A 27,416-nucleotide genomic window follows, 5' to 3' on the forward strand; every position below is an offset into this window, starting at 1 on the left:
TGTGATTTGTTACAAAAAGTTTTTGTAATCCCCAAAGATGTCTCTGTGATGGATATGAAATATTGGAAGTATTAAAATTAGTTTTAATCCTTTCTCAGTGCTGTTAATATTCCATTAAACATCTAACATGAACACATTACTACTGCAGAATAATTGTTAAGAAGTGCAGACAGTGCTCCCGCTCTAGACGCCTACCTTACTGAATTCTGATATTTGGAATATCAGTATTTTTGATTGTTACATGTGTGCTACTTTTCCCTGTTCTTTCAGTCATTTTGGTGAATTTAAGTAAAAGGTGTATACTTTTTTTTTGCTACTTCAATTTCATAAACCAAGGGAACATCTTTAATATAATTTCAAACAGCCAGATTCAAATTATGTGCAACACAGCAGTGCTGATATAAGATCTGGCATGTATCTTCAATTTTGCCACTAAACAACTGTTTTTTCCCAGTATGTTACCTGCTCTCTGTTCCAATGCATACTAACCAATTCAATGCCTTCCATGGTGAGGATAAATTGTTAATCTCACTCTCTAATATATCAAAGAATCCTGCAGTTTGAATTTTTGGAAAAGAATTATGAAAACAAATGCATTTTTCCATTTCTTATTAATGTCATATAAAGGAACAAGTTCTTCCTCATTTGAAATATTTGTAAAAGCATTTAGAAGAAGACTCACTCTACTGGAGTAAGTAGAATACAAGATAACTGTATTTTTTCTTTTAAATAACAGTATTAAAAAGCCTTTTCATTATGCAAAATGTTCAAGTATTAATAATAATAATTATTATTATTATTACTATTATTATCTGAGACCTCCAAGGAGTCAATGACTCATCAAGTGAGGCTATAAATCACCCAAACCAGTTGTCGTACCTTCCCTTAAATTCATTCACACTAAATGCACTCACTACCCCTAAAGGCAAATTATTCTGCTTACTCACAGCTTTGTGAGGAAAAAACCTAGCACTTATCCCTTTCTTGATTGTGAACAAACTTAACTTTCATGGATGCTCCATGTTTTCTCCCTACCTTCCATATAATGAAAATTTCATCAGACAATATCCTACAACACCCATTCAAAAGTTCATAGACCTCTATCACATCATTCCTCTTTCTACTGTTAACCAGTCTGTAATCCAAAAACTCACAATCTGGATATAATCTTCACAACTCTTCATTGCATCCTTTCCGCAGTTTTTTTATCCTCTTGGAATCTGGGAGACCAAATCTGTGCACAATAATCCATGTGTAGTCTTATCACAAAGCCTTACAAAGAGACAAAATGACTTCCTTATTGCAATTATCCTCTGAGTTGTATTTGCAACTTTTACTATGTGATCTTTGAAATTCAAATTTCAATCTACCAATATGCCAAGATCCCTTGCCTCCTCAGTTTCTTGCAAAATAAAGTTTCTTGCTAATATAATATGTTGCTGGAAATCTCATCACGTCAAATTGCATAACTTTACTAACATTAAACTGACAGCCATTTTTATTTGCCTAAATTTCCAGCCTATTCAAATCATTTTGTAAGTGCTGAATATCAGTAACATCCCTGATGGCCCTGCCTATCTTTGCATCATCGGCAAACAATTGCACATCTAAATTATACTACTAATTTATGTTAGTTTGTTGTGTTAATGAAATTCTATTGTGAGATAAGCATAATTAGCTTTTTTAAAATAATTAAATTTTCTATTACATATATGTGCATACTGTACATACATGTAAGGTTAATGCTGAGCTAAATGAATTCAATGATTTGATTATACGAGGGTGGTCTGAAAAGCTCTCGGCCTAACAATGAAAAAACGAATTTATAATTTCAAAATTATTTTTAATTTTCAACATAATCTCCATTAAGACTAATACATTTATTCCAGCGATGCTCCAGCACCATTATCCTGTCCTTGTAGTGGTTTTCAGTAAGATCTGCAAAATACCCCTCTACAGCTGAATCACCTCTTGATTCGAAGAAAAACACTGACTAGCAAGGAAGAGTTTTAGTTTTGGGAAGAGATAGAAGTCAGAGGGAGCTAAATCTGGGGAATAGGGTGGATATTCCAACAATTCATAGTGCAGATCTCTTAATTTTCCCATTACCAAAACACCTTTGTGAGCAGGTGCATTGTCCTAATGAAAAATGATTTTTTTCTTCTGTAAACTGGGTCTTTTCTCACGAATTTTTTTTGTCTAGTCTGGTTAAAAGATCGGAATAATATTCCCCAGTTATTGTTTTACCCTTTTCAAGATAATTAATAAACAAAATGTCTTTAGCATCCCAAACCACCGATGCCATGACCTTTCCTTCTGATGGAACCGACTTTGTTTTCTTTGACACTGAACAACTGGCTTCTCCACTGTTTTGACTGCTGTTTGGATTCTGGTGTGTAATGGTGAATCCAGGTCTCATCCATAGTAATAAATCAATAGACAAAATCAGTTTTATTCTTGTTAAAATGCTCCAAGCATTGTTCAGAGATTTTCATGCAAGTGCGTTTTTGATCAGCGTGGCACCCATCTTGCGCAAAGCTTTTTCATTTGCAATTCTTCATACAAAATATATCCTATACATTCTTTTGAAATAATAATAATAAAAAAAATAATAAAATTCTGAACCCTGAAGAAGATAAAAGGATGAAAAGTGAAGATGATGTTTATGTCATGACATTTAGAGAAAACCATAACTAAAATTGCATGTGTTTTTTTTTTTTATGGTTCTTTAAAAAGGAAACTGCGGTAATCAAATTAAGGATTTCGGATCCATGAGTTTTATTTCTAAAGAGTTCATGAATAAGTCTGTTGGAATTCACCTGTGGTCAAATATGTTGACAGTGAATGAGATGATATTCTAAATTTTGAAAATGTATTAACTTTTTTTATAAACTGGTTGTCTGTAGTCTGTATAGGGAACTTACCAAAGTAGATAAAATGTGATTTGACCCAACAGCCACATCTGCAGTGTCCTTTCTATCAATTAGAATATAGTTTGGGACTTGGCACCTTTTATTTGATAAAATACTAGCTGTATTTGTTTTAAACCAAGATTGTAAACCAGAGAGCATATGACTTGTGAAGTGTTCAGAGTCTATGTAAATTATATATTTCTGATACATTTTTCTCTGATATGTTCATAGGCTAGCAGAACATGTGGCTCAGCAGTACAATAATTGCATTTCAATGTGATCTGATAGGATACAATGTGATCATGAAATACAACATTGATCCAAGAGATGAGCCTTACTCTCAGACTTTAATACAGACCAGTGCAAAATCAGAAATATTATTGTGAGATTTGCTAAAAGAGCTTCTGACAGACTAAGGATGGAATAATTGACTTGTTTAAGTTGCACTATGACAATGGTGTTCAACCTTTTTTACTACACGAGCTACTTTTCTATAAAAAGTTATTCGGCTATCTACTCTCTTATATATAAGTTATTCGGTGATCTATTCTCTTATATAGATCACGTTCCCCCCAACCTGATATCTGATTATGCACAAATAAACAACTAAAAAAAATACATAACTAAAAACTTCATTTGTGTATTTAAAAATGTATTTATCACTTTTAATTATTTTAATACAAATAAAAATATATATATATATATATTGGAATAAAATATTTATTTCTCTATTTTGGAAAACCAAAGTTAGAAAAAACAACAGATTGATTACAAACTCACAAGTTACAGGAAATACTGGTTGATTACAAAAAAAAAAAGTTAATGTGAAATTTGGCATTGTTTGGACCTTGCAATATTTTCATAGTCAAGTTGATATGAAGAAGTGGCCAATCGCAGATAATCATCCAAATGATCATTTGTAATTTAGTTTCTTAATTGATTTTTTATGACGGTCATATTTGAAAAAGCGGATTCTGACAAGTATGTCGATCCCAAACACAACAGAATTTTTTGCGCAATATCAGTTAATATTGGGAATTTTTCATGTGCATACTTCCAAATGACTTCATGTTTATTGATTTTAAATGTAAACTATTCTGAATGTTTATTATCACAAGTTCTACTTCGGCTTGGTTTATATCAAATAGCCCACTAATTTTATTTGAAATTTCTGTGATATTCAAGTTTTCTTGAAATGGATTATTGATAAAAGATACAATCATTTCAGTTTTATTAAAATCTTTAAATCTTGAATTTATTTCTTCCTCAACTAATTCTATTTCACGAATAAATTCTTTTAAATCATAGCGAAGCATTTCTTGATTTTGTTCAAAAAATTTTAATAAATATGGGAGATGTCTAAATTCATGGTCATTTATAATTTCTTTAATAAAAGTAAGTATTGTGGAAAGTTTTTATTGAACTTAACATGTCAATTAAATTTTTCTCTACCTTGTAGCTCTAAATTTAAATTGCTTAATTTCGTACAGAAATCTACTAAAAATGATAAGTGTAACAATTGTGGATAAATATCTCCTTTTTCATCAAGAAAAATTTTTATATCGTTAATTAATACAAGAAATCTTTCTAAAAATTGACTTCTACTGAGCCAGCAAACATTATTGTACAACAGAAGTTCCCTATCATCATCTGCCTGTAATTTAAATAACCGCCGTTGCAGGGCTTTTCTTCAAACAGAATTTACAATTTTAAATGTAATATCCAAAAACATCTTTTACTACAATACTTGTTGGTGAATAATACAGTGGTACGTTAAAAAATCTGGATATTTGTCATCGTTTTTACATAATGAAATGAAGCCTGATTTATTACCTACCATTGCAGGAGCACCATCAGTAATACACACAAGTTTAAAAAGCGGAAGTTTGTGTTGTTTCACAAATTCATCAAATGTTGAAAAAATGTCTCCTCACCTAGTCCTTCCCAATAATGGTATAATTTTCAAAAGTTCTTCTTTATTTGAATAATCTTGAAATACCATGTGAATAAATACCATTAACTGAGCAATATCAGTGAAGTCGTTTGATTCATTAAATTGTAATGAAAATGCAACACAATGGTGAATGTCTGACATTAACCTGGCCTGGAAACTTTTCTCCGCAATTGGAACTCTTCCTTTCGGCAATTTGAAACCTTGTCTGTGGCCTAGAAGTAGTCTCTCTCTAGCGAAGTCTCGAACCGAGAAGCTCCTTTCTGGAAGCGCAGGAAACTCCTCTCTCAAGCAACGTGGATCCGGGCAGTCTCACTGACAGCGACTCTGGACCGGGTGGCCTCCTCTCTGACAGCAATCCTGGAACCGGGACCCCTTCTGCTTGCTTCAGTCCCTTTTTATTAGGCCTCCTCTGAGACCTCGCATAAAGTTTGGTAACCCCCAAAGAATCGGTATGAGTCTTTCATCTTAAGTTTCAAGTTCGGCATGCCTTTGGTTCTCCCCTGCTTTCTTTTGATTGTAAGTTGCCGGCCATCAGAAAGTTGTTTGAACTCTTTCTGACTGACTTCGGAAATGTTTACACTTAGAGTCTGCAAGCCTTTCTCATACATACAAGTTTCAATAACAATCTTTCTAATGCCGCCATGTACAGCTTCGGTAACAAAAACATTGCCTTTGTTTTTAACACTCTAACATATTCTTATTAAAGCAGTATATACAGTTAGCTTCAAAAGAGTTATTTACAGAAACATCTAATACAAACTATACAGAGACAAACAAAGTTTATTTTTTTACAATATTCACATGGGAATTAACCTAAGTAAAAAATCGATGTAATGTGCTTTGGAATATTTAATATTTAAGCTACAATCAAGTTTTTACACTTTGCTTATAATCGTATTCACTCAGCTCGCTGTTTGACTTCCACTGATCCAAATTAATTCATTTACCCGGACTTATAAGAAAATTACTGATTTGACAATTTTAACGAAAAATAAATAAACAATAGCAATACACTTAAAGCGAATTAAAAATAATACAAAATAATGATAAATAAAATACTATGTTTTCAGTTTTAATTAAATTTGTAAGTAAGGAGGAATACACAAGAGATCGACCAAAAATCGCTCCATGATCGATGGGTTGAACACTCCTGCACTATGAGAAGCAAGAATGTTGAGTATAAACTTGTCCTTCAAAAGAATATGATGTTGTTTTTGGGTAATATTATCCACTATAAGACTGAGAGGTTGTACAGGAGCAATCCTAACACACCAGTTAGCTTCACTGGTTAAAAAGTAATAACCTGTTTTTCTTTGAAAACATTTTCTTGTGGGGAAACCATTTCCTTAGAGCACTGCTAACTAATACTAGATGAACCCAAACATTCAGCTTCTCAAAAAGCATGCAGAAATACAAATACCAAATATAGCAATCCCTTCGTTATAAAATTACAGTGGAAAGGCAAGTTTCTGATTGGATAACTGAAGGGAATAACTGACCATACAATTATACGGTGCTGTAACTGTACTTCATTGAGAACTTCAGTGTATTTCATTAATGCATCCAAGGGTCAGTTAATTGAAGGTTCATTCATTTGAAGGTCAGAAAGTTGAGAGATTACTGTATTTCCATTTTGGATTATAATTTTAATCTATCATAGAAAAATTTTAAACACACAAATAATGGAAAAATAAAACATGCAGAAAATAATACCTTATAAATGTAAACAATGGGATATGAATTTAATTAGTATAGAAGTGTTTAACTCACCTTCTGATTCTGGTTCACTTGCAAGACTTACTAAAATCAATAAGAAATAAAATTATATAATGCTTATAAACATACAAGAATAATTTTAATTATTATAAATCAAACTTTTATATAAATAATCAAATTCTTTATATGTAACGTCATGGTATGTGCAGGATTTAAATATGCAGCTACTAAATATTTTTATTTACTCCAATAAAAAATAATTTCTAACTGCATATTATTTGTGCTCTTTAAATTCTAGAATGGGCAAAATGCATATATACAAATTTATTAATTTAAGAGTAATGATGTAAAGATGTGAGAAAATATATCTGCACAATTCTAACTAGTTAAAGAGATATGTCTCGTATGTGTTATATTTGATACAACTTTCATTTTCAAATGCATTTCTCACAATTTCAAACAATTACATTTCTAACATGTTTGCATATAATTTTCTTGGAATTTTCATGCTAATTTTAAGTGGTTTTATAGAATGAAAAAAAAAAAAATTATGTATATGTTGGGTGTGGATTTATCAAGCATATACAGGAAAACCTCACTTAATGTGATTAATTAATCCATCAATTAATGTGTGCTAAGCAAAATTGCAATAAGTGGATGCAATAAACAATAGGAATTATAATTCATACATGAGTTAGCATAAATTTGAACATAAAAAAAAATTATAAGCTATATTAGAGGATAAAATCATTAAATTAATAAATATAATTGCTTAAATTTTTATTTAAACATTTGATTAAGATATTTTTTACAAAAAAAAATAAAGTAAAGATGTTTGAATAGTGCTTGACTTTTTCATCTTGTCATGCAATTTGTAATAGCTGGTGATCGCTTTATAAAGACTTCGGCAGAATTCAAAGTTTCAGCAAGGCTTCATTCCACATCAGTATCAGCATCATTTTCGTTTTGAAAATTCAAACAAAATTTAGGTATCTAAATTATTAAAGCAAAATGAAGGAAAAGTGATTGAGCATGAGAACAGAGTTTGCACGTGCATTTGCGATGACAGCTTTGAGTCAACTTCCAAGTGTCATATGGCAGTTGAATGAAATACATTGACAACTGCCACTGCTCACTGCAGATTGGCAACAAAAAATTCCATGTAAAGTAAAAACATTGCATTAACTGATTATCATGCATATGAAGTGCATGTTAAGTGAGGTTTTCCTATAGTCAGTTATTTCAAGCATAATCAAATCTTCACAAGACAAGATTTGATCATCATCTTCTTCATCTTCACGAATTAGCTGTGATATCTGTTGCGACCAAGACTTCGTCTTCTTTAATGGTATCTTTTAGTCTTTCTTCTAAGTCTTCCTGTTCTTCTCTTATTCTTTGGTTTCCAACTATAGACTTGTTTTATTATTCTATCTTCACTTTTTATCTCCACATGTTCAATCCATTTTATTCTTTGGGATGATACCCAAATGTTTATTGCTTGTATTTCACATTGTTTTCTTATATCTGTATTTTTTATTTTATCTAGTCTAGTTTTATTTACTATTTTTCTTAATATATTCATTTCACCTGTGTTTGACATTTGTTTTTATAGTATCTAGTTTTGTTTTTGCATTATATGTCATAAATAGGCCTGACTGCATTAAAAATTCTGGTCTTTGTCTCTACTCTAAGATGTTTATTTTTCTATATTGTTTCATTCAAGCATCCTGATATTCTTGCAGCTTTTGCAACTCGTTCTATGAGTTCTAGTGGCATTCCTTCCCAGTTCAGAATGTACCTAAATAGTTGTAATTTGTTATGTGTTTAATAATAGTACAGTGGTACCTCAACTTACGCTCAACACACGAACTTTGTCCCATTTTGATCTCTAGATACGAACTGTGGCATTCAACACTAAATATGAGGCAAATCTTCTTGCATGGCAGGCAGTCTCAAGTAGAGTGATTTGGGCAAATATCAGAATGGGGAACTGGACAATGAGACTTATTTGTGCCTATGGTCCCACAGAAGGCTCTACTAAGGTAGAAGTGGAAGAATTTTTTGAGGTTCTAGACAAAGCTACGGACACAATGAAAAAAGAAAAGTTGGTCCTTGTTGGTGATAATAGCAGAGTAGGAAATGATTGTGAGACATACAAAAATATTTTGAGAAAATTTGGAGAAAAGAGCAAAGCTAATAATAATGCAAATACCTGTTGGATTTCTGCTCAAGACATGGACTGGTTATTACTAACACCATGTTCCAACATAAAAATGTACACAAATTCACATGGAGAGAAGAGGCAAGGAATAAGAAAAGTCTCATTGACTATGTTATTGTTGATAGTGATTTTTCTCCCTGGTGCAGGACACCAGAGCACAGAGGATTTGAAATTGGAAGTGATCACTATTTATAAGTCTTGAGCAGGATAAAATTGAATTTCATATTGAAAAGAATAACATGTAAGAAAGTTTTAAAGCGAATAAAAGTTGAGCAGCTCTCAGATGCGAACCGTAGACTATAAAATACACAAAGATTATTGAAGCTTGGAGATTCAGTGGCAAGCCTTGAAGAAAACCCTGATTGATTAAGCCTGAGAAGCATGTGGTGAGGTTGTCTGCAAGGATAGAAAAATCAGAACTCTATGGTGGAGACAGGAAGTTAAAAAAGCAGTGAAGGAAAAGAAGAAAGCATATCAAAAGTTCCTGGCAAATAAGTCAGCTTTTGCTCTTAGAGAATACAGAGACAAATGTAAGAAAGCTAAACACTGTGTAAAACTAGCTAAACAAAAGTCATGGGAGGACTTTGGCAAGAACATAGAAAATAAATATCAAGAAGGTGGTAAGATATTCTGGAGGTTGTTGAAGAAGCTCGGAAATAGAGGAAAGAGTGCTATAAAAGGAGTTACAGATGATAAAGGTGACATGAAAATGGGAGAGAAAGATATCCTTGAAGTATGGAGTAATTACTTCGAAAAATTGCTAAATAAAACAACCAGTGATAGCACAGTGGTAAAAAACACTCAACAAGCATACAGTCAGGAATACATATCCATACTTGAAGTAGGAAAAAGCCATCAAAGGCTTGAAATGTGGAAAGGCAGCAGGAGTAGATGATATTCGACCAGAAATACTGAAATATGGTGGTATAAAAGTCTTACAGTGGCTACACTGCATAGTTCAGAAAGCCTGGACAGCGGGACGAATACCCGATGATTGGAGTAGAGCTCTCATAGTATCCATATATAAAAAGGGAAATAAAACTGAATGTGAGAATTACAGAGGTATTTCCCTTCTGAGTGTTCCTGGCAAGATCTATGCAAGTATACTTGAGAAATGGTTGAGAAGAATTGTGGAAGAAAAGCTTGGTGAAGAACAATGGATTCAGGCCAATTAGAGGCTGTCAGGATCAGATCTTTACTTTACGACAAATAGTTGGGAAAGCATGGGAATATAACAAAGATCTATTTAAGTTTTGTTGACCTGGAAAAGGCATATGACAAGGTGCCAAGAAAGAAGCTATTCAATACACTACAGTTATATTGTGTCAATGGGGCATTATATCAAGCAATACTTAGTCTTTATTTGAGTTGTAAGTCAGCAGTTAGAATTGAAGGAAGTACAGGAAGATGGTTTAATGTTAAATCTGGTGTGAAACAAGGATATATATTATCTGCTCTTTTATTCATTATCTATATGGATCACATTATGAAGGAAAGTGGTATTAAACATGATATCAGAATTGGAAATGTTAATGTCAGCTCTTTGTTTTATGCAGATGATGTTATACTTCTAAATAAATCCGCTACAAGTTTGCAAGATTCCCTGAGTAAATTGAGTAACTGTTGTAATAGATATGGTATGAAGGTTAGCAATAAAAAGACAAAGAGAATGAAAATAGGCAGAATCGTTGAAAATGTCAATTGCGTTGTGCATGGAGAACCTGTGGAACAAGTAAAAATTTCAGCTACTTATTATTACGGGCAACTCTGAGGAGTCGACAGACTCATCAAGAGAGGCCCTAACATCATGTTAAGAACAACTATTCGACATTCACACAGCATCTATCATACCTCGCCTTGAACTCATTCACAGTCATGGCACCCACAACAGACGTTGGCAGCTTATTCCACTCATTCACCACTCTCCAAGTAAAAAACCTAGCTCTAACACCCTTGCTAACACACATTCTTGACCAGCTTCCATGTATGGCCCCTAGTCCTCCCATCACCAGTCCTATTCTCAAAAATATCTTCTGGATTGATCTTATAGAAACCCTTCAGTAATTTGAATGTCTCAATCATATCACCCCTTTTCTGCCTATCAACCAATTTCTGCAACCCACAAATCATCAACCTATTCTCATAAGGTTCATTCCATAGACCTGCTATCATCTTGGTCACTCGTCTCTGGATCCTCTCCACCTCCTCCCCATCAAGAAGAAACCCTTTCGCCCATATCTGGCCACAGTAGTCTAGATGGGGATCTTATCAAGGCTCAATACAGAGGAATAACAACTTGTTTGTCTCTGCTTGCTAAGTATTTTTCAGCAACCAAGTGATTTGATGAGCTGATTTAGCCACTTTTGCAATGTGCCCCCTAAACTTGAACTCCCTATCTACCAACACTCCCAAATCCCTGGCCTCATCAATCTCCTGGAGTACAGTGCCACCAATGTGATATACTGCTGCTAATCTTTTCACCCCAAAATGCATAACCTTATACTTATGCACGATTTTTAGTGAAGATGGTAAATTAAATATGGAAATAGACAACAGAATCAACAAAGCTGGTATGGTAGAAAGTCAATCGAATAAATTCATATGGAATAAGAGAGAAATTAGTCGGAACACTAAATTAGCTGTATACAAGACAGTGTTCAAACCAGTTTTATCTTATGGATCTGAGAGCTGGGTCAGAAGTAAAACACTTGATCAAAGACTAGAGACTGCAGATATGACAGTCCTGAGAAAGATTAGAGGCATGAACAGATGGCATCAATGGCAATATCATATTAAAAACGAGGATATTAGGAAAGAACTTGACATTGTCAGCATCCAGGAATGCATTAGCAGAGCTAATCTCAGGTGGTATGGTCACTTAAACAGAATGGGTGAGGAAAGATTAGCAAAACAAGTGTTCTCAGCCAGGTTGGCAAGAAAACGACCCAGAGGAAGACCAAGATATAGATGGATTGATACAGTACAAAGTGCCTTAGACAATAAAAATATAAGATCTGATAATGTCAGAGTCTTGACAAGTAACAGACTGATTTGGAGGAAAATTTTAGATAGGAAGTTAGTAATGATGTAAATTTTTCATGTAGTACTATCATATCCTGTACACCCCTTGAGGGTACATGGTAGGAAGTTGATGATGATATGAACTATGATGCTGTTCTTTTCAAATGAACTAAAGCCTGTTTTACACTATACTTCTTTTTTAACTTTTTATGCAGGTTTAGCTGAGCACACACTGAACTGTCTCTAGTGTAACGGTTATTGTTACTACATCGTATTTATCTGAAATATGATGAGCGCTGCATGTATTTGCTTTTTTATGTATCTATTTCGGTATTTGTGTAAACAAACAATACACTTCTTGAAGATTTTTTTGGGTTTGTATTTATTATGTGCATTGTATGTATGTATTTTTTTTTTTTTTTTTTTTTTTTTAGAAGTGATGTGTTTTACTGTAGCTTCACGTTTATTTTCTGAATAATCTACCAGATAAGTGTCATTTCACTTATCAGCATATTATTTTTAGCAAGGGGCCAAAGAAAACTAAGAAAGAAGAGAAGAATAAAATCACAATAGAAATTAAGAAACAGATTGTGGAAAAATACGAGAAAGGAGTTAGGCAAAGTTATCTGTGTAAGCAGTATGACTTATTCAAATCGACCATAGGTACAACTGTCAAGAAAGCAGATTTTTATAAGGAACTGAATTTAGCCAATTTCGTGTCATCTCGAAGAAATAAAATTATGGAAGAAATGGAAACTTTACTACTCGTATGGATTAATGACATGCAGCTAAAAGGAGATAGTATATCTCAAAACATGATCTGTTTACAAACTCAAACTATTTACAAAGATCTTTTGCAGAACTTGCCATCCACTAGCAGTAGCAAAGACATCAGTGAAAAGTTTAAAGCTAGCAAAGGATGGTTTGTGAAATTCAAGAATAGAACTGATATCTATAGTGTTGTTAGACATGGAGAAGGTGCTAGTGCTGACAAAGAAGCTGCTGAAAGGTTCGTGAAGGAATTTCAGAAACTGATGGAGTCAGAAGATTACAGACCAGAACAAGTTTTCAACTGCAATGAAACTGGGCTTTTCTGGAAGAAAATGCCTAAGAGAACGTTCATCAGTAAGGAGGAAATGGCATTGACAGGACACAAGCCAATGAAAGATAGACAACTTTGCTTCTTTTTTTTTTGTGCCAATGCCAGTGGTGACCTGAAGATAAAACCTATGTTGGTTTACCACTCTGAAAATCCTAGAGTCTTTAAAAAGCAGAAAGTTAACATGCACAAACTTAGCATTATGTGGAGAGGTAACAGAAGAGCCTGCTAACCAGGTAATTCTTATGTGAGTGGATGATAAAGGACTTTGCTCCCACAGTGAAACAGTATCTACAAGAAAAGGGTCTGCCTGAGAAAGTTCTTCTTATAATGGACAATGCTCCAGCACATCCACCACAGTTGGAAGAAGATTTGGATGAAGAGTTTCATTTCATCAAAATTAAGTTCTTGCCTCCCAATACCACACCACTCGTACAACCAATGGATCAATATGTTATTTTCAACTTCAAAAAGCTTTATACCAAAGCTCTTTTCCAAAGATGTTTCGAAGTTATCACCAACACAGAATTAACCCTCAGGGAATTCTGGAAGAATCACTTCAATATTCTTCATTGTTTGCATCTTATTAGTCAGACATGGGAAGATGCTTCTGTGAGAACTTTAAAATCAGCCTGGCAAAAGTTATTGCTCAATTGTGTCCGAGGAACTGCATTGGAAGGACCTGTAAGCGAAACTGACATTGTAGATACAGTTGTCTCTCTGGGCTATGCATTTTGAAGCAGATGTAGAGGAGCACAACGTTGAGCTGACCACTGAAGAGCTACAGGAGTTAAGAAGAGAGAAGGAAAAAGAAAGGGATGAGGAGGAAAAGCAAATGTCTTCAGAGGACAAAGAAGACAGCAACAAAAAGGGAGCAATTCCAACGAGTGATGTAAAAAAAAAAAATCTTGCAGCACTGGGGCGAATTGCAAGAATTGGTTAACAAGTGGCATCCAAATCAAGGTGTTGTTTCTAGAGCCACCAATATCTTCAATAACAATGTCATTAATCACTTTAGAAGGGTGAATGAAACGACAGATTCAGTCAATGTTAGATAGGTTTTTTAAATCTTTCTCACCTAAGAGACAAAAAGAAGCAACTGATGACAACAAATCGAAAACTCCTGAACCACAAAACCAGCCACAAGAAAATTGATTTTTTTTTTTTTTACAATTTAATGAAAGATGATTTTTATACTAATCATGTAAAACCAAAGATTTCATAAATAAAAATATGTAATGGTATACAAAATATATATTTTCCTTCTCCATTTCTTTGCATTTTCTTCATTTAGTTGAAAATAGTTTTATTTTCTGAATTTTTTTAAAATTTTTGAATCTTGGAACAGATTAATTGATTTCCCATAAGATATAATGGAAAATTGGGTTTTGGGATACATACTTTGAGATACGAACCGCGGTCAGGAAAGAATTAAGTTCATAAGTTGAGATACCACTGTACTTTCCAATTCTAATTTGCATCTTTGTGGTTCTTGTGATACTCTCATACATTTTGTTTAATTTTTGATATCTTCATATTATATAATTTTATATAATATGAAGCTTTATTAAATGTATGTAGTAATATTTATAGCTGAGTTTCATTTTCTGCAATTAATAGTACGTCATCTGCATAATAGTTCTTATTAAGCTATTATTTATTTTCAGTCCTGTATTTTGTATTTTATTAACTTTGTGTATTATTTCATCAATTAATATATTGAATATTGTTGAGCTTAAAGAGTCCTCTTGTCTAATGCCATTACTAATTTGTATCTCTTTACTTATTTTTACTTGTGTTTGTATTATACAGCTATTATTATTATCATTATTATTATTCAGGCCTCCATGGAGTCAAGAGACTCATCGTCGGAAGTCCTTCCTAAGAAACTCTTAGGAACTCACTGACCGTTCTTGCTCTCACCACTCTATCAGGCAATGCATTCCATGGTTCAACCACCCTCCATGCAAAGAAACCACTCCTTACCCTCTTGCTCACAGCTTGCTTTCGTAACTTCCAGGGATGGTCCCCTTGTCATTGCTCCTTCCCGCTGCTCCACCAAGTAAAAGAACTCCGCAGTGTCCACCCTGTAACTGCCCCTCAACAGTTTAAAAGTCTCAATGATTTCACCTCTACTTCTATCCACCAAACTCTGCAGTCCACATTCCCCCAGCCGATTCTCATAATTAACATTGTACAGTCCTGAAACCATCTTTGTTATCTGCCTCTGCACCCTTTCCCTTTCCATAGTTAATTTATCCCCTTCAAATCCTGAGGACCAAATTTGAGAACAATAGTCTAAGTGTGGTCTGATCAGGGTCTTATACAACAGAATGATACCTGTTCTGCAGGTCAGCATCCTCAGTATTGCAGCAATCCTCTTCTTTGCAATATGCCCCTTGAATTTCAGTTTTCTATTGATCATCACCCCCAGCTCTCATCTCCCCTACTTTCTCCAGTACAGCTCCTCCAATTGAGTATGAAGCCTCCATTGATGTATCCCAAACTTCAAAACTTTACATTTTGCTGCATTAAACTGACACTCCCCATTCATTTGCCCATCTGTATTCAAATTCTCTTGCAGGACTGCCACATCTGTACTATTACTAATAACCTTTCCCAGTTTCACATCATCTGCAAACAACTGAATATCCCCTTGCAATCCACTGACAATGCCATTGATATAAAGGTTAAACATTACAGGTCCCAGTACTGAGCCCTGTGGAACCCCACTTGTAACCTTATGCTTCTTTGATATTGTCCTACCACACAGAACTCTCCGATACCTATCAGACAGCAATCCTGAATCCAGTTGACTAACCCGACATCTAAAACCATGTAACTTAAATATTAGCTTATCATGTGGACCCTGTCAAATGCTTTTGCAAAATCCAAAAAAATGGCAGTGTATGACTTTCCCCTCATCAACTGCTCTTGTCACTTTATTATAAAAAGCAATCATATTACTTAAGAGCACCCCTTAACAAATCCATGTTGATTCTCACAGATAACATTACCCTCATCTGCACAACACTATATATAGTCCCTCACTAATTTACTGAAGACCTTAACTACTGATGACTCACAAACTGGCCTATAATTAGACACTTCCAGTCTGCTACTGCCCTTATTGCAATAGCACTATCTTACCTTCCTTCCATTCCTTGGGTACCTTTCCCACAGCCAGGCTTTCATTGAAAAGCCAGGTCAATGGAGCTGTCAGTTCTTTAGCACATTCTCTCAAAACCGTGGTGAAATACCATCCAGTCCCACTGCTTTAATGACATCCAGAGTACTCGGTATTTGCACCTCTAAACCTCGAACCTGCCATACCCCTTTAAGTATTAAAACCCTTTCCAGGATGAAATACTCCAATAAAGTGTAGACTGGATTTTAACGGTATAGATGCAAACACAGATTGATAAGAAAATAACTATTTATTGACTTAATTGTTAATATTTCACTGGTATTCTATCCAGCATCTTCAGAGTCCCACTGTTATACCACAATCCGGTATAACAGTGGGACTAGTATGAGCAATTGTAGCGTGCAACGCAAAGACTAAAGTCCTAATTAGGCATCATCTAAGTTGAAGAAAAAAAAAAAAAGAGAGAGAGAGAAAGCAGGTAGTGATCTGGAAAATCATGGGGGAGACCTTCGTCCAGGTGGACAGAACCAAAAGGTTGAAGAAGAAGAAGATTGATTCCTGTCCTCTTGTGTTTCCAAAAGTTATTTTATGCTGATAAAATGTATTCATTATTTTTAACTTATTTGCACATATTCAAAATTAAGTGGATAATGGATACCACATTATTTCTTAACCGAATAAGAAACTCAAAGATAGGAAACCTAATCTAAGAGTTTCATGCCGAATATAGAAAACTATAAAGTTCGGCGAGTCCAAGTGTAAGCCAACACCTGGTAGTGCAATGCTAGGGCAGCTCATAGTAAAGGTGGAGTAAGCTCCGATCATTGTTCTTAGTATTTTCCCATAATGTAAAACACAGCTCCTAAGAGATGTATTACTGTTCTACATTATGAGAGGTCATTACGCAGACTGGTTTCGACCTTTTTTGAGGTCTCATCAGTGAGTAGGTAGACTTAGATGTAATATTAAGCTTTCAATAGTCAGAACTTATTTCTTTACTGTATGAGTTGCCAAAAGGTGCAAGAATACAATTACTGAAATAAGAGCCAACAGGCTCCACTTCGGCGGAGTAAAATTATTCAAAATTAAGTGGATGTTGAATACCACATTATTTCTTAAACGAATAAGAAACTCGAAGATAGGAAATCTAATCTAAGAGTTTCATGCCACATATAGAAAACTATAAAGTTCGGCGAGTCCAAACACCTGCACTACCAGGTGTTGGCTTACACTTGGACTCGCAAAACTTTATAGTTTTCTATATGCGGCATGAAACTCTTAGATTAGATTTCCTATCTTTGAGTTTCTTATTCGGCTAAGAAATAATGTGGTATTCAATATCCACTTAATTATGAATAATTTTACTTTGCCGAAGTGAAGCCTGTTGGCTCTTATTTCAGTAATTATTTGCACATGTTTCTCCATTATTGTTTCTTCATTAAATCTTTGCTTAATTCCATTTATTGGTATATTTCCTATTCCTGCATTTAAACCTCCCATTATAATTACTTTTTCATTTGGTTTTATTTATTGTTATTTTTTCTAAGTCCTCATAGAAAGCTTCTATTTTTTCTTTTCTTCCTTCTTTTGGAGCATACACTGCAATTATATTTATTTTACATCTATCTGTTTTATCCTAATGTTAATATTCTTTCATTTATATTCTTCTATATTTTCATTTAACTCTTTATGTATTACTATTCCTACTCCAGCTTCAGCTCTATTTTGTTTTTTTTTTACTCCACTGTATGTAAATATATAGTCTTGTATATTCATTGTTCCATTTCCTTTTTTTTTGTTTCTGTTATGCTGCATATTTTAATATTTCTTTTAGCTATTTCTTGTATAAGTTCTTCCTCTTTCCATTAATCGCTCTTTCATTCCATGTTGCCAGTTTTATTACTCCATATCGTTTTCTTTTCCGATCGATGTCAAATTTTGCATTCCGATTCTCGTTTATCTTGGTTTCTCAAGAGTATTGTTTTATGTCCAATAACGGGTTGCTAGCCCAATCACCAGATGCCTCCCACATTAGCTGGGAATATTGATTTGATCATGTATGTTATAAAGTGCTATCTGAGACGTTAATTGTATAAATTTATTTAGAATGGAGTGTTTTTGGTATTCAATAAAAAGCTGGTTGTTAAAAAAAAAAAAAAACTTTACAAATAAATGCTAACTTAAGAACATGATGAAAGTGATCCAAAGCTCAAAATATAAACTTTCAGCATTAACTGTTTTGATATCGTACTACAGCACTTAAAAATTCCTCCATATAGTCTTTGTCAAGGGGTACACTACATAATAACTTATCGTCTCCTCTACTTAATCCTTCAATTATACACTATGACACCTACTATCATCAACACTATACTTTTAAGTACTCCTGGTCAAAGTTTGGTTTTTATGTACCGTAGAGTAATATTAAAGCAAAGCAGTCACGTTAACAGTTTGTATTTTCATTAGCTGTTGATAATTTTCAAAACTTAAACTATAAAAGCATTTTTTTTTTTTTTTTTTTGCTAACCTGGTATAAAATAATAATGAATTTCAGTTATCTTTTCTTTTAATAAAGAAATTCATTCTGTTATTTCTTTCCATTATGTTTACTTTTATTCAGTTTATTTGAATAATAATAGTTGAAAACAAACTAAAATAAAAATAAAAGCATGCAGTTTGTATAATAAACACTTAGAAGGCAAACAGAAACTAGAAAGGAAAGAATGTCAAGCAACATGTATTGAATATGCTACATGTTAATAAAGCCATGGAAATGGATGACATACACCATCCAGTTTTAAGGTATATGTGTAAAAGAAGTGTAAAAGAAATAAATGTGCTTGACTCAATGCTTAACCACAACTTGTCCTGATGTGTGTAGCCAATGACTAAACCATGGGGTTGACATGTAAACAACTGTCTCTCTCTTTCTCTCACATACACAAATAAGAAGTATAAGACAGCAATTATCTTCTTTCTTTCTTTCTTTCATTGTTACATGCTAATCAACATTTATTATGTAAAATTAGGAAGAAAACTACTGATCTGGAGTAACAAGTAATAAATTTAAGGTCATGCTTAGGAATACACACACACATATACAATAGTCCCCCCCCCCGTCTTCATGGGTTCACTTACTGTGGTTTCAGTTACCTGCAGTCAACCCCGGACTGAAAATGTTAAATGGAAAATCCCAGAAATAATTCATTACTTCTGGGATGATAATTCACTTCCCAGGTGGGACTTGGTAAGTTTTAAATTGCACACTGTTCTCAGTAGCATGATGAAATCTTACCAAGTCCCACCTGGGAAGTGAATTATCCCTTTGTCCAAGTTATACATAATGTACTGTATACGCTACTGGCCTATTAGCCACTTAGTATCCATCTCAGTTATCAGATCGACTGTCGCGGTATCACACTGCTTGTGTTATTCAAGTAACTCTTATTTTACTTAATAATGGCCCCTAAGCGCAAGAGTATTGATGCTGGCAATTCGGACGTGCAAAGGTATGCTGTAAAGTGTTTCCTTTAAGTGAACGTTCTCGACTTCATAAGGAAAGAAAGGAAATCATATGTTGAGGTTGCTAAGATTCCATTCATATAACTTTTATTACAGTATATTGTCATAATTGTTGCATTTTATTATTAGTTATTGTTGATAATCTCTTAATATGCCTAATTTATATAAGTTAAACTTTATCATAATCTTTAAAGGTACACCTGTGGCTTGACTATAAACAATAAATTACACGATAACCACAGTAATTAGCTTTAATGAAATGAAAGTACAGACATTTTGTACTAAAAATAACAGTACATCATCAGTGCGTAAAACAAACAAATCAAACACACAGGAATATAAGGTACATACAGCAGTAGATGGTTTACCAATTAAAATCTGTTGCTGCATGCTAGAAATTAATATTAATAAATAATATTATCAAAAACTATTTTTGATGGGCACATAAAATAAGAATCTTCCAAACTTTTGGGAGAGAGAGACAATCGTTCTGATTCAGATTTGACTGACGTAAAAGGGCTTTTCTTTGAAAAGGCATTCATATTTAAACCTGCTTCTATGGAGACGACGAGCTTCATCCCACTGGATACTATGTTTAGTGTCAATATTATGTTGTGCCAGGCCAGACTTATGAGGTTTCATGTATTTGATATAATATTGATGTTCATTAATTCTTTTTTCCACAGAATGGCCTGTCTGATCAAAGTATGTTAGATTACATTCACAAGGTATCTGATAAAAAACACCAGCTAATGATAGAGGTGACAGTTTGTCTTTTGTAGATCGCAACAGATGAGAAATTTCGTTGATAGAAAAATATGTGAGAATGAGATGATACTTCAAAATTCTACCAATTGGTTCAGAGATGCCAGAAATATAAGGAATTGGAACTTTGCTGTCTGTAGAATTCTGAGGTGTTGGAACAGGAGTAAATTATCTGTTGGATTTGATTAGAGTTGTAATAACCATTAAATTCCTTTTAAAATTTTGACGGTGAGTTCTTGTTGCAAGCTTGAGGGAGAGGAGCACACATTACATGCTCTACTAATTAAAGACATGATAACACCAATCTCTTGAGAGGTGTGATGAGCAGACTTCTGATGAATGTATGTACCAGTAAAGGTAGGTTTTCGATAAACACTGGTAATCTATATGATGATTACCCTGCTGATATTTTAAAGATTTTTGAATATGTTATAGAATCAAGATATTTCAGCTGGAAAACAAGATCTATAGACAAGCTGAAAGCACTGCCATGGGTAGCGCCCCTCCCCCCCGTTTCCACCTTTGGCAAACTATTTTTTGAACCATCTGGAAGATACTTTGTTCTCATCCATTCATCCCCAACCCTCTCACTGGTTTCGTTATATTGATAATGTCTTTACTGGCCTCATTCTGAAAATGAACTTATACTTTCCTACAACATCAATAGCCTTCACCCATGCATTCAATCCACCATGGAAAAAGAAAAGGCTGGTATAGTATGCCCACAGATTCGAGACCCTTCGACACTTCTGTGCATGTTACAAAAAGGATGGTCCATTCCGATAATAGGGTAATCAATCCATCTTCTGGGATAAGTTATTTATTATTACACGTCAGAAAATTAACTTCTCTTTTATGATCATTGTAGTTTTAAAAGTGGTAACTATTTTGCTTGTATAACAGTTGGAAAATTTTATCTATAAAGCACGTGATTTCATGTGTTGGTGACCATTTCATACGTCCTTCATTTCTTTCTTCCATTCAGCATGAATCGACTATTCTTAGCACCAAGCCAAGTGCAGCTCTACAAAGTGTGGGTGAACTATAGTTTACCATTCTTAGACATCCTTCTTACGAGTACAGCCTCCGGTAATTTATCAACCGGTGTTTATCGAAAATCTACCTTTACTGCATCATCAAAAGTTTGTTCATCACATCTCTCAAAAAAGAATTTGTGTTATCAAGTCTTTAATTAATAGAGCACATAATGTGTGCTCCTCTCCCTCAAGCTTGCAACAAGAACTTCTCACTATCAAAACATTAATGGAACTTAATGGTTACAACCCTAATCAAATCCAACAGATAATTGACTCCTATGTTCCAACACCTCAGAATTCAACAGACAGCAAGGTTCCAATTCCTTATATTTCTGGCATCTCTGAACCAATTGGTAGAATTTTGAAGTATCATCTCATTCTCACATATTTTCCTATCAACAAAATTTCTCATCTGTTGCCATCTACAAAAGACAAACTGTCGCCTCTATCATTAGCTGGCATTTACCAGATACCTTTTGAATGTAATCTAACGTACTTTGGGCAGACAGGCCATTCTGTGGAAAAAATAATTAATGAACGTCAATATTATATCGAATACATGAAACCTCAAAAATCTGGTCTGGCACAACATAATATTGACACTAAACACGGTATCCAGTGGGATGAAGCTCGTCGTCTCCATAGAAGCAGGTTTAAATATGAATGCCTTTTCAAAGAAAAGCCTTTTTACGTCAACCAAATCTGAATCAGAACGATTGTCTCTCCCTCCCAAAAGTTTGGAAGATTCTTATTTTATGTGCCCATCAAAAATAGTTTTTGATAATATTATTTATTAATATTAATTTCTAGCACGCAGCAACAGATTTTAAATCACTAACTGTATGTACCTTGTAGCCACGTTTTTTTTATATTTTTTATTTGCTTATTTTTACACACTGAAGATGTACTGTTATTTTCAGTATGAAATATCTGAACTTTCACTTCATTAAAGTTAATTACTGTGGTTATCGTGTAAATTTATTGTTTAAACTTTATCATAGGTATGTATGTATAGGAAAAAACATTGTATATTTAGGGATCAGCTATCTACAGTTAAAGGCATTCACTGGGGGTCTTGGAGCATATTCCCCTCAGATAAGGGGGGGGGGGCTATTACACATACACACAGAGGACTCAAGCTTCATAATAATGTGAAACAATACTAGTCTGGTCAACTGTTGACTCTAGCATGATCTCCAGTAAAGAACTGATAAAAGTAAAATATTTAAATAAATAAATACATACAACTTGTATAAAAATAGACAAATATGAACTGTAGCTCAATTATTTAGAATTCGGTTATTTTGAAAACACTGGTTATTGGCCTATAGTGCTGTTTCTTGTTGATTGTTTCTATATCCCATAACTGGTCACTTTTGTGCTAGACTTTTGGGAAACTGGTGTTCAACAGTCCTGTTATTTTATTATCCTTGTCACCAGATTTTATATGAAAATCTATGTAGACAGAATACCACAAAACCATATTAAGGTTAGATTAAAGATCAAAACTGGTCTGGTAGTGACCCTCATAATGCATAGCAATATACAAGTCTCTAAAGAAGTGTACATCAGTTACCTCATTATGCAATACTGAGGTAATTGCATTAAGTTAACAGCCTTTAAATACCAATAGAGGAGTCATATAGATCCTTCATATGCAAGCCTGGGTAAAGAATCAACTAAGTATATAATTTCTTGTGAAGTATAAATTAAAATGATAGAGAAACTTCTGTACTATAGTATGTGATTTTTATACAATTTTAAAAATACTTTGTGGTTACTGATGAGTAAGACAAGTATTTGAAATTATTAACTACACAAATAATGTATAATGTAACTTGGAAAAGAAATATCAAAAACAATTTTCTACACATTATTTTTTCCTAATTATGCTTAGTAGACAGTGCATTCATACATTCATTTTTTTTTGTTCTTAATGAGCTTTGTTCAAAAGGATTATGTTTTATAAAACAATTATATTAGATATAAATTGTATATATCCAGGTTATAAACCTCTGAAAAACAGTTGGTATCAGTACTTTTATTTATTTATATATATATAACAAAATAGGTGGCAGTACTCATTGGTATTATCAGGGATTTTGTGAAATCTTCTAGAAAACAGCGATTCCCAAACTGTGGGCCACGGCCCCCTTGGGGCCGTAGTTTTGTTGACGGGGACCGTGAAATAATGAAAACAAATTTACAATGTTTTAAGACTAAGTAGATTTTTTTATCTTAAAAGAAATGTATTTAATTTTTATTATTTATTATTTCTTTTTTGTTATTTTTATATTTTAATGGAAAAAAATCACACATTGGTGTGGGTTCACAAATTTTGCATCCTGTGTATTTTTGCGCTTAATGAATATTAATAAATATATGCTTATTCATATAAGTTTCATTTCAAAACAGAAATCTAAGAATTGCAGTTTCAGATATTTCACCTGATATTGGTGTAGCAGTATTGAAACACATCCATCACATTAAATTGTTATTAAACTTCTTTTGTTTTTAATTCTTTCTTTATTACTAATCGTTTTACGTTTCATGTGCTTGTACTGCAAATGTACAATAACAATATATCTATCTATATAAAATACTAATTTAGATAATGTTATAGTTTAGATAATGTGCCATGTCAAATGTATATGTAAGATGCTAAAAATGTAATATTTGCATTTGATTTTTGCAATATTCGCTGTGTATGTTTTGTATTGAATATAAATTCAATAAATATTATAATAATAATATATGTCTATATTACGATTTTTTTTTGAGAGGGACCATGAAATATTTTAATTTTTCCAAAGGGGGCCCCCTGACATCCAGAAGTTTGGGAAGCACTGTTCTAGGAGATCTCCATTTTCATATATTTTAGCTATTAGTACAAATACAGGTAACCCTTGTATAATGCGGATGTTAGGTTCCATAGAAATGGCACGTTATATAAATCGTGCTATGCGAGCCTCAGATCACTCAGAGACTCAAGTAAGGTTATGTTCCGAAATCGCGTTTTTTTTTTTTTTTTTAAATTATATAAACAACAATGACATATCCAACAAAAATATATTTTTATTTCATTCAGGTAATTCATGTAAGTTAAGAAAACATAAACTATGAAACAAATACATAATATAAACTAATAAAAATTACAAATTTTAGGTAAACTTCATTGCACATAATACATAAATGTTTTAGGCAAAATAAAATAAAGTGTATACTTTAATCATTATCACTGTCTTCAAAACAAAGATTTCGTAATGTTCTTTATTTACGATTGGCCAGATGTCCTCATCATTTGAAATACTTTGGACTTCATTTGTATAATTCTCATTGCATACTTTGGCTGGTTGAGTTATCAAGAAGTCAGTAATAAGACCTTACTTATCACTATGCTGCAATTTTTTTAAATCAGCTAACGCCTTTTATTCCCGTTTAGAGAGTAGGCGAGGCTGTTTTAGCCCTATCTAACTTTTGGAGACTGAGTGGGCAGTTCACTCTCCACTGGTACCCAATTAGAGATAGCTGGCCCAAGGCTATCACTAATTAAGTGGCATGCAGTGAAGAGAGATGGCTCAACAAGTGCCGCCATCTCATTGTCCTTAACCCTAACACAATATATTTAATGTCTGAAATAGTGTGGGTTCTACGGTCGATTTTCTTGAGTTTACGGGACGAAAAACCAGAGTTGCCAGGAGAAAAAACCCGCTTGCAAATGCCAGAGATCGACTAACTCGGGAACCGGTCGAAAAAAGGGTTAGAAAAATTTCCTCTAGTCATCGACTAGATTCGAAACCAAGAAGTCTTCCTTCATGCGGTCAAGCGGCATGGTGTGCCACATCCACTGAGCTACACAGGCTCATATTAAGTTCATAATATGGAGCTAAACAAATATCCAATTGTCTCGTGAATTTTCCGGAGCTCTCCATTCAGGGTTCATTATCCATAAAATACTTTTCTAACTTTTTTGCCAAGTTCAATCCTACTGCTAATTTATTTAAACTGAATTCTTTAACGGATTCATCAGAATCAGAATCTTTGGCAGAACTTTACCCACCATTTGGTTCAACGTCATCTATGAATTGAACCAGTTCCTCCTCATTTAAATGTTTCCCCATCAATTAATTCACTAGTTTCGTTTCCAACCATATTGCAAAAGTCCTCTAAGTGGTCATTACTATAAAAATAAATTTTTACGTAAAAAAATGTTACATATGTATGTAACTCACCAGAAAATAAAGTGCTCAGCTTGAGATTAATGCACTTTCCTGGCAGAAACAAAGACAATTTTCAACAATAAACATTTTATATGATAAACAATTGACGTATATGCATGCATACTAAAGGATATCCCCCCCCCCTAATGTAAATTCGCTACTTATAACTACATGCGTGACACAGGCAGACGCAAATTTAATGAAGATAAAATTTGATTTTAAGTCGCATGATGAAAAATATATGAAAAGATAAACAGTTACTACAATATAGACAGTGTTATATCGAAACTGCATTGTATAAGTACCGCATTATATGAGGGTTATCTGTTATTCTTGTAAAAAGGCTTAGACGTTGGTTAAACATGCTTATTAAATAATTTAAGGAATTTACAACGTACACAGGATATAAATTAAACTTTAATCTACATTTTCACCAGTATAGCCACTCTGGTCTTGCAGACCATGCTCTGGATACACGCCACAGAATACGGCGGAAGAAAGCCACCGTATTCTGTAATACACCGTAGTAAATTCAAATTTGAAAGGCTATTCATGGAATCAGCCTCAGGCCTGAGAAACAGTCCAAACCTCAACAAATTTGGTTGCATGAGAATGCCCCAAATTTCAGAGACTTACATCAGAAGACCTTCAGCCCAACGTCCAAGAATACCTACATAGTCCTGATGTTGCCTAGGGGGCACCATCAGGACTTTTAGGAGAAACAATAGCTTCCTGCTTCATCCTCATTTACTGTGTGTAGTGCCTGCATGCATGTGTCTTTATTTTAAGTTCCTATGAAGATGGCAACGTGACGTTGCCGAAATATTGGAAATATAGATTAAAGTTTAATTTAATTTATATCCTGTGTACGTTGTAAATTCCTTAAATTATTTAATAAGAGGGTTATCTGTATATAATTTTTTGTTTCCTCATCTAGATTTTTGAAGGGCTTCACTTGGAATGTTATCAATTCCTGGGCTTTTCTTCTGGCTTAAGTCTTTAAGTGCTTTTTCAAACTTTTTTTTATTATTGATGGTCCACTATTGTCTTCAACTTCCATGTCATTTTCTTCCTCTTCTTCTCCTTGATACAGATGTTCATGATATTTTTTTCCATTCTTGTAATAATTCTTCAGAATAAATAATTAGTTTACCATTCTCATCTATTAAGGCATCATTATGTGTGGCCTTTTTCAGTTATTGCTGATTTTTTGCTATTTGGTTATAAGCTGTTTCTATATTTCCTTTATTAAACAGTTCTTTTGTTTTCTTACATTCCATGGAGGTATTCTTTTGCTTGCTTACATTTTCTTGTTTTCAGATTTTTTAATTTCTTGTATTTTTCTTTGTGTTCTACTTTTTCTGTATTCTTGTATAGCCTCCTCTTCTCCATTAAATCTAATATTTCTTCAGTTATCCATGGTTTTTTTATATTTTGCTTTTTGTTTCCTAGTATTTTATTACTAGCTTTTAGAATATTGTCTTTTATTTGATTCCACTTATCGTTATTGTTTGTATTTTCCTTTGCATTTCCTTGTGTTAGTTTTTTGGTGGTTTCCTGAAATTGTCTTTTGATGTTTTCATTTTTTAGTTTCAATGTGTTGATCTTTTTGTGTAGTTTTTTGAATTTCACTTGTGTTTTCATTAATACAAGGTTGTGGTCACTATCAACATCTGCTCCTGGGAAGGCTTTACTAAACTTCACTTGGTTTTTAAATCTTGATTTAACCATCATATAATCAATTTGGTATCTATTTGTGTCTCCGGGTGCCTTCCAGGTATATCTTCTTCTTCTGCATGTT

The 27,416-nt window shown here is 33.5% G+C and overlaps 1 protein-coding gene across 1 annotated transcript in view; it reads right to left on the reverse strand.

The window, feature by feature from the left end:
- The window catches only part of egg (SET domain bifurcated histone lysine methyltransferase eggless), a 625,200-nt gene that overhangs the window by 54,965 nt on the left and 542,819 nt on the right, over positions 1-27,416 (reverse strand). Inside the window, exon 25 of the mRNA XM_090414562.1 lies at positions 6,637-6,666. Within this exon, the coding sequence (XP_090270688.1) occupies positions 6,637-6,666 (30 nt within the window). The remainder of the gene's footprint in view (positions 1-6,636; positions 6,667-27,416) is intronic.

The sequence above is a fragment of the Typopeltis vanoorti genome, chromosome 25, assembly GCF_054136105.1.
Source record: "Typopeltis vanoorti isolate ZY-2024b chromosome 25, IOZ_Tvanoo_1.0, whole genome shotgun sequence".
Taxonomy (NCBI): domain Eukaryota; kingdom Metazoa; phylum Arthropoda; class Arachnida; order Uropygi; family Thelyphonidae; genus Typopeltis; species Typopeltis vanoorti.